Below are 9,408 nucleotides of genomic sequence, written 5' to 3' on the forward strand. Positions count from 1 at the left end.
TAATTGACTACAAGGTTACAAAGATTTATAATCAATTAAAATATTGATTCAGAAAATAGAATAAAAATTATTAAATTAGATTCAAATGATATTTTAATATAAATAATAATTTTTAAATCTTGCTCAAACTCTTATTGTCTTATGTCTTATGGCTATATGATTAGGGTTGTTAAAAGGACTCTTTGTTCGTGAACAGCTCGTGTTCGGCTCGTTTACACCCCTAATAAAAATCAGTTGATAAACTTAGCAATCTGAAGCAAAACGAAACCTAATCGATTGAGAGCTTCTTCTAGCTGGAAAAGATAATCCCTGTTTCTTCCAGATGGCCCCTCTGCTTTAATAATTTGCCTGCACAAAATTTTCATTTTTGCTTTTGATTTTTTTAATAAAAAAAAATAAAAATATGCAAAAAATACACTAAATAAATGCATTTTTAAATTTAAAAAATAAAAAAAAAACCAGAATCAAATTTACTTGGCTATATCTTCAATTGGTGCTGGCCCCAAATAGTTTGTGTTGGCCTTCGTGTCTGGTGAAGCAACGTACCTGAATATAAGTCCATCAAATTAATTTGTAGCAAGGTAGGTAAAAGGTGGTTAAGGAAAGATTTACATACATACCACTTAATTTCTCTTTACATATCTACCACGTAAACATCAATTTTCACATATATGCATGAAAAGGATAAATTTCACTTTTCAAAGGTCAAAATAATGGTATTTTTGATATGATACGAAAGATTTGGGTTGGATGAATGTGAAAAAGATAAGTGTTTGGTATGCAAATACACAGGAATTGGGAGGTATGTATGTAAAATGAAACCCCTTAAAAAATCATCACTTACACCATAACTCCACTAACAGCTGGGGTTGGAGAGGATGAATCCTGAAATGGGTTTAGATTGTAGTTCAAATAAGGGGGGTGGATATGATATTATAAACTTGAAAATTATAAATATAACCTTAACTTACAGTAAAAAGATCAACATAAACCTTTTGGTCATATTGCTTCTCTCTTACTTCTAGATACTGCATTGTAAAGTAGAAGGTTATGCAAATAAATAAATAATTTAAAAAAAAAACACACACACAAGGCAAGAAATTTCAACATGGTTATGATGAAAGGTGCATAATAGAGGCTCGGATATAAGCTGAGAGGCCCAACGTAAAACAATTGAAATGTATTGTATTTGAAATATTTTAGATTTTATTTTGGTTGATTTATAGTAAAATAAAATCAATGTAAACCGAAAGGCACAAATGGCAGGCATAAGCTGGCAGCGGCCACAACGACGATGGTGGCAACTTCTGCGGTATATTTGGAAATCAGGCAATTTCAAAATTGACTAAAATTGAACCAAGACGTAAATTTTGAATTCAACAAAATTTTATGTTGCATTCACATTCATCCAACCAAACAACAAAGTCTTATAATACAAGCAACCACATAACTCATAAGTCAAACTTTGCTCATATTGTTTTAAACATGGTTGTTTTATTTAGATAACAATTCTATAAATCAAATATAATGTATTTAATACAATCACAATATGCGAAAAAAATGATTTTGCCAATTTTTAGCTATGATGTAGCCCAACATATCGCATATGCCTGAATGTCACAATACGATTGAAATATGATCTGAAAAATTATCATTTAAGATGTCATCCAGCCAAATAGCTAGCATGTAAAAATTAATGGGAACTTTACATGTATAGCACACATTTCCTATGTATTTACATATCCCACGCCTTAACTTTGATATTTACACACATAGAACTTTGTTGCTTTAAATATGTGCAAGAAAATGTGTATTTAATTTTTAAAAGTGCTAATAGCATTATTTTTATGTGATATTAAGGTTTTGAGTGTTATGTGTGTACAGATGAAAGTTTAGGTGTGAGATATGTTCATACATTATAATTGTGTGCTCTGCAAGTAAATGCCACAAAAATCAAATACCCCTAACTATTATTTACACAATGATACTAAAAAGCCACTAGGGATGTCAAAATGGCTTAGTTGTTCAAGAACAACTTATGTTCTGCTCGTTAAGTAGCTTGTGTTTGATTCATTCACTAAGCAAACGAGTCGAACACGAACAATTTTTTTGCGCTCGATATATAAATAAGCCGAACACGAACAAAGTATTGTTTGTTTGTGTTTGACTCATTTTGGCTCGAAATAATTATACATATTTAAATAATTTATATATATATATATTAATGAGTATCATTTTTAAATAATTTAATTGACTGTGAATTCCCAAAATTCTAAATATTCACTATGAAGTTATAATGATTATGATACGAGCTAGAGCTAAAATCAATGAACAGCTCAAGAATTAGGAGGGAAGAAACCCAAAATGGATTAATACCAAAGCAAATAAGCAAGTTACAAAGATGATCTACAATTCGAGAGAGGGAGCGACTCTCCACAAACCCACAAGCAACAAGAAGACAAAATTAATACCAAAACCGCTCTATCCCATGACCTCACTCATATTGATCAGAGGGAGAAATTTGTGTGGTATGTAAATACAAGAATTGTGTGGTAAGCAAGCAAATTTTCGTTTCTTTTTACTCCAAGGGAAAGTTAAACGCACAAAAACTAGCATCGTTTCATACTTGTTGACTTTTGGTGGCCAAGTATTCAACGAAGGAATAGTTACAGCCTTAAAGGCAATCCCATCTACGGTCCACAGAGTTACTCCAACCCCAAAGCCATTGACTCCCCAAGTCCCACCAACATGCAATCTCCACCACTCTTTCTCTCGGTCTTCATCTTGGGAAATTTTTTATGAAAACTACTACAGAGAAAAGGGCTCTCAAAAAAACTCATTGTCAATCGTTAAGCAAGCGACTCAAACATAATAAACTTTTATTCGATCAAGTTTGACTCAAATTAAGTAAATAATTAAATAAATAACAATATTATTATATTTTTATGTTTATTTTTTATGTTGTACATTAAAAAAAATGTGAATTTTTATTATTTTTAAATTATTCAAGTTAATTTTGTGTCGAACACAAGCTAAAATGAGCAAAATAATTTGAATCAAGTTAGACACGAACATGTTATGCACAATTCATTTCAAATATGAGCCTATTTCAAACCCAAACAAAAATTTGAATGAGTCGAACAAAAACAAACACTCCTCTCCCCCAACCTTGACTCGTTTACACCCCCAACAAAGAAAACAGGAAGAGAAGTTAGCTGCAATGCAAGCAGAATGCCAACAACATTAAGCAATGTAAACTTGCACTATTGACATGAAACATTAAACTTTATTCAAGATTATGTACTTTTAAGATGGCATTCTAATATCACGTAAAAGCATGCAAAAAAGATTTCTCATGTTCCAATCTTACTGATAATGCAATATTCTCATCCTCTTGTCCATTAACTTTGTAAGCAACACCCCACTGCAAAAACAAGGGAAGAAAAAAAGACATTTGCAACTTAGTCACTAACAGAACTTTACAAATTTATGCAAAGCAAATTTAAAAGTAAAAAAAAGGGGCATTTACATACATACACCAAATTCCTATGTATTTACATATCTAACACCTAAACTTTTCTTTTTTACATTCATATCACCCACCCAAATCTTTCATATCGCATAAAAAATACCACCATTTAACTTTTAAAAAGTGGAATTACACCTTTTAATGCTTGTGTAAAACGGTTGGTATGTAAAAATAGAAGTTTAGGTGTTAGGTATGTAAACACAGGAATTGAATGGTATGTATGTAAATTTTCCTAAAACCAAATTTCAATACCGTAACATAAACATACGTGTAACTGCATATTGAGATAACCAAAGGGCATTAAACTTGCAAATTACACATGATAAATAAGTGACAACATAATATATGAAATGAACAGCCTCAATGTATTTCCATTGATCATATAATCTTCACGATTTACATTTCTAAATCTTGTCATATTCGTTATTCTTTTTGCAAACTGCAAATAGAAAGAGAGTATTACATAATAGCAATGTTATGTTGGTGGCTAATGTTCAACAATGACTGGAGAAGCCTTCTGAAAAGATTGCAAGAGGAATCCCATGCAATTGGTTTCCCGAAAAGCCTCAAGATGAGAAATGTTTGCGGTGATTTAAGAATGGGGGATTTACAAACATGCCATATAATTACTATATATCTACATATCTAACACCTAAACTTTATTTTTTACATTTATACCCAAATCTTTCATATTAAATAAAAAATATCATTATTTTAACATTTAAAAAGTTAATTATACATTTTCATGCAAGGATAAAGCGGCCTGCACTAAAAATAGAAGTTTAAGTGTTATATATGTAGATGGATAGCAACTAAGTGTTATGTATGTAATTCTTTCTTTAAGATAAATCTGGGTCAAAAAGAAAGGAGCAAATGACAATTAAGCATGAGGGGAGAATTTGGGATTAAGAAGGGGATAGATTTAAGGGGGCATTCATATACATAGCACGCAATTCTTGTGTATTTACATATCTCACGCCTAAACTTTCATATTTACATGCATAGCACTCAAATCTCTAAAACCATAAAAAAATAACACTACTATTGCTTTTTAAAAGTGAAACACATGTTTTAAAGCATGGGTTTAAAATACCAAAGTTCTAAGTATATAAATATGAAAGTTAAGGTGTGAGTTATGTAAATACATAAGAATTGTGTGCGAGGAATGTAAATTTCCCTAAAATTGATAGATTAAAAAAGAGGGCTCTGACTTTCATTGGAGGATTCCTACCTCGCACTTTAGAGCCTTGTTGCTAGTGGAGATTGTTCTCGAGTAGTGTGACAAAAGTAGATAGAGGGTCTGTTTGGGGAGGCAGTGCGGAACAACACCGTATTTTGTCTGTTTGAGTAGCTGTGTTTTTACAGTTTTTTTTAAAAAACTGCCACTAAAATCTTCATTTTCCCATCATTCATGGTTAGGTGTTGGGGCTACTTTCTAACTGCGAGTTGGCTTTTAAAAAAAAACTGTAATAGTCAGCATAGCTTTTTTAGCATCAAATTATTATTCAACAGTTTCACAACTGCTTTTTAATAAGTTACAGCTGCCCAAAATAGACCCGAGTCTTAGCCAAAAATTGAAATCCCTTTATGAAGAGAGAGGGAATTAGTCACTAATTAGGAGAAAGGGAAGCTCCTGCAAATACAATGTTGGTGCATTTTCATACATAACACACAATTCCCATGTATTTACCTAACGCCAAAACATTCATATTTACAAGCATATCACTCAAATCTTTAACATTACATAAGAAATACCACTATCACTTTTTTTAAAAAAGTGAAATACATCTTTTCATACATGGGTTTATGAGAACAAGGTGTTATAAGTGCAAATATCAAATTTTGGGTGATAATATGTAAATGCATAAGAATTATACGATATGCACGTAAATTTTCCCACAAGCTTTTATCAAAGATGCACAAAGCTCATATGATTCTCATGCCTATATATGATAGCACATAAAGAAAAAAAAACTAATAAAAAATTGCCCAAGTCAAAATAAATAAATATAAACGAAATTAAGGTATACTTTTCCTCCTTTTTTGAAACAATAAGGGAATGAGAAACTAGAAGAGGACTAAGGCAAAGGGAGTTGATCTCCGCTTGATGAGGGAATGATGGCCGGCTACCTATATGGATGATCAAGCATAATAATGTGACAAATTTTAGTCATGTGATACGCATTGATGCTTGTAGCCTTCTCCTATGCTTCTTTTATATAGATTTATATCCATGATTTTTTCCTTTTATTTTTGGAAGATTTATATGCATACCACTTAATTTCTATGTATTTACGTATCTAACACCAAAACTTCAATTTTTACATACATACCACCTTGCCTAGGCATGACTAGGATTAATTTCACTTTTTAAAAGTTAAAATGGTGATATTCTTGATGAGATATAGAATATTTGTGCAGTATAAATGTAAAAAACAAAGTTTTTTTTATAGCTCGATTTTTTGCAGCAACGAAACAAACGAAAGAAAACCAAGATTCATGTGAGTGATGATGCCAAATCATATTGAATCCACTCAAATAGCCAAACTAAATCTGCGCACACAATTTGATCGAAGATCCTGTAGAATGAATCGCCAACAACTTCAAATTAGCCAAGAGAAAAACCCTAACAAGAAAAGAATCTTAAAATTACAATAAAATAAATATGATTCTCGAGATCACGGAAGCCGGCAATCAACAATTGATTCTACAAGCAATACAATCGCAAGAAAATAGCAGAATAACCGACAAAAGTTCTTTCACTTAAGCCGATCAAACAATACAAACAAAACAAAAAGTTAAATCTAAGTAAAGAAACTTACACATAAATCATCTGGAGCAAGCTCCAATGTCACCGTTCTACCAGGGAACGCTGGGGTTCCTCTGTGGTCCGTGCTCCCTACTAAAACTCATGACCCGTAAGGCCTTATACCATGAAAGAGAAAGCGAGCGAGCGAGCATGAGAGATATAGAGAGAAAGAGATGATTGCCTTGGTAAAAGACTCGGCGATACCCTTTGATGAAGCCGGCCAGCTTCTGATCGTATTGAAAGCCCGCATTCCAGATCAAGGAGCCATATCCAAATACCCACATCACCATTTCTGTTACTCTTGCCTTATTTTCCCTCTTTTGTTCCTTCAAATTCTCCTCTCTCTCCTCCCTGCTAGCAGAGAGGAGAGGGAAAGTGACTGTCGATGGAGAGAGATTCTTGGTCGGTGGATGGTAGTTGAGAGAGGAGAGACGAAGGTAGACTGGAAAACTAGGACAGACGTTTATGCGGTCAGCATTGCTGCGGCCGTGATTAGTGACCGTTGGATATTAAATAAATGGACGGATGCGCCCCACAATTTTATAATTCACAAAACAAATTAAGACTTATTAGGGCTTCTTTGGAGTAGCTTAAATGCTGTAGTTCCTGTTTAGCTTGTTTAAAAGTCTCATTTGGACTGAAAAGCTTAATAGATGTGGGTCATGGGTTCGATACCTCAGCATTTATTCGCAACAATATTTCTTATAATACCTCCACGTTAGTTCTCACTTTCACGTGCCACTTTGTCTTTGTAGGTAGGGTTGACATTTCTTCTGTGATGGTCGTTGGTTTCAGTTATGTGATGGCTGTTGTGGTGTTTGTTGGTTTCGACTATCCCCTCTATGACAATATTCCTTCTAAGGTGATTGTTGCAGTGACTCTGTCTTTCTTCTCCTATTCCTCTCCCCTCTGTTCTTCGACTTTGTTTGGATCATTGGCTCTTCATCAATCCCAATATATTCTTTACACATGGGCATTTTGTTTTTAAGATTATTTGCATTGCATATCTTTGTGCCCAGTGATGACATTGTTTCTCAGTGCTCTTTTTTCGGTTGATGGCATAAGGAAATTAGAGTGTTGTGATGTTTATTTTTTTGTTGTTTTTTTTTTTTTTTGCTATACTGTGATGTTATGGATTTGATGATGGTTGTACTGATGCTTTTGTTAAATTTTTATGCACTTTTTCTTGCTATGGGGAAATTAGGGTGTCTTTCTTCTCCCTCCTCTCTCCTTAATTTTAGTGTCATGTGAAATTATTTTTTGGAAATAATGTGGAAATTGGCATGGGGAAATTAGAGTGGTTCGCATGGGGAAATTTCATTGTGTTTTGGTTGTTGGCAAGGGAAAATTATCGTGTTGTTCGGAGTGCCATGTCGTTGGTGTGATGTGATTTTGGTGGTATTTGGTTTGTAGGAGGTAGTGTGGTGATGTGGAGGTCATGGAGTGGTGTGGTGTATTATTCATGTTGGTGGTCTGAAGGTGGTGTTGTGTGGTTTGAAGGAGGTGGTGAGCTGTGGTGTTTTATTGATGTTGGTTGTAGGTTGTGTGGAGGTGGTGGTATGTTGTGGAGGTAGGTGATGTAAAGGTGGTGGAGTGGTGTGGCGTGCTATTGTTGTTGGTGGCTGGTGGTGTTAAGGTGGTGGTGTGTGGTTTGGAGGAAGTAGTGTGGTGCGGTGTGGAGGTCTTGGTGTGGTGTTGGTAAGAGGCAACGTGTTGTGTTGATAAATAAGATGGTAGTGGTTGTGATGCAGTGGTGGCATTGCAGATGTTTATATTTCTTACTTTTTTATCTCCCATGAATTTGTATTCTTTATTTCTTTGCATGCTAGATGTTATAATGGGCAAGGCAGAAAAAATCGGTTCATCAGCTATCTGGGATAAAACGATGACATTAATATGTTGTGATCTCTGTGTCAAAGAGGTCGAGTTAGAAAACACGCTAGCCACTTATTTTAACATGGAATGTTGATAGATCATAACAAAAATGTTTAAATAAAGCACGTGGGAGAGAGTATGATAGAATGCAATTTAAGAATAAATGAGATCAATTGAAAAATGACTGGAAAATGTGGAAAGAGAAAAAGCAAGGATCCACAAAGTCTAAATTGAGATCCTATAAAATGAACCATCGATGCTTCTTAAGAATGGTAGACTGAAAGATTGGATGTGAGAATGTTTGAAATGTAAAATCATTTTAAAGTTACAACATTTTCATTGGTCAATCTAAGCATTTATTAATTGATTTGTAGGCGGTGCCAGCAACAAAAAAATTCAGATTCAATGGCAATGACCCTAAGCTTGAAGATAAGTTGGATTGTATATTTGGTAGAGTGGTGGCCACAAAGCTACAATCATATGCACCAAGCGAGAGAGGGCATGGAGCCCGCTCTGAGCATTTAGAAGCGGAGTAATCTGTTAAGTCCAATGACGGGTGCAACCTCGCCCTACATGAAGAAGATCTACTAATCAATGCAAACATCCTAAGGTTGAGAAAAAGAAAAAAAGAAAGTGTCTCATTCATCAGAAGTCAAGTCTCTAAATTGGTGGTTTCATGCAACTGAGTCTATTGGGTCACATGCAACTTCTATCTAGCAGGTTATGAGAATTCTGGAAGATACTCCAGAAATTGATGATATTATTCTTATTCTCCATGAAGATGTAAAGTTGTTTTGAAAAACTCGACCACGACAAAGTTTTTCATGTCGATGAAAGCTAACCATATGATTAATTGATGATATTATTCTTATTCTCCATGAAGATGTTGAAAAACTCGACCAGGACAGAGTTTTTCATGTCGATGAAAGCTAAACATATGATTAATTACTTAATAAATCATTACAACCATTGGGATGTGTGTATTTTTTTTAGTTTTGTTTTATGGACTAATTTATGTTGTTTGGATTTTGGATTTTTTTTTTTAATTTCGAAGGCTTAAATTTATTTCTTGCACTAGAGTCTTCATTATATGTTATCTTTTTTATTAAATGCGGTTAAAACTGATTCAATTTTCTTTTTAGAGATAATTGCTTACACGTGAATAACAAAGATAAAGAAAGTCGTAAGAGAAAAA

The 9,408-nt window shown here is 33.7% G+C and overlaps 1 protein-coding gene across 3 annotated transcripts in view; it reads right to left on the reverse strand.

Annotated features, from left to right (window-relative positions):
* Window positions 1-6,795, reverse strand: part of LOC110039043 (gamma-glutamylcyclotransferase 2-3-like) — a 7,756-nt gene extending 961 nt beyond the window's left edge. Inside the window, exons 1-7 of one of the 3 annotated variants that reach the window (XM_020743986.1) lie at window positions 6,520-6,792; window positions 6,352-6,431; window positions 3,371-3,424; window positions 972-1,028; window positions 845-885; window positions 475-546; window positions 269-348 (exon numbers count right to left, since the gene is read on the reverse strand). In XM_020743986.1, coding sequence (XP_020599645.1) covers window positions 269-348; window positions 475-546; window positions 845-885; window positions 972-1,028; window positions 3,371-3,424; window positions 6,352-6,431; window positions 6,520-6,628 — 493 coding nt within the window. In that variant the 5' untranslated portion in view covers window positions 6,629-6,792. Of the gene's footprint in view, window positions 1-268; window positions 349-474; window positions 547-844; window positions 886-971; window positions 1,029-3,370; window positions 3,425-6,351; window positions 6,432-6,519 lie in introns of all 3 variants that reach the window. The other 2 variants (XM_020743987.1, XM_020743988.1) reach the window with 2 other exon arrangements.
* Between the last annotated feature and the right edge of the window lie 2,613 nt (window positions 6,796-9,408).

Source organism: Phalaenopsis equestris, unplaced genomic scaffold, assembly GCF_001263595.1.
Source record: "Phalaenopsis equestris unplaced genomic scaffold, ASM126359v1 Scaffold234929, whole genome shotgun sequence".
Lineage (NCBI taxonomy): Eukaryota > Viridiplantae > Streptophyta > Magnoliopsida > Asparagales > Orchidaceae > Phalaenopsis > Phalaenopsis equestris.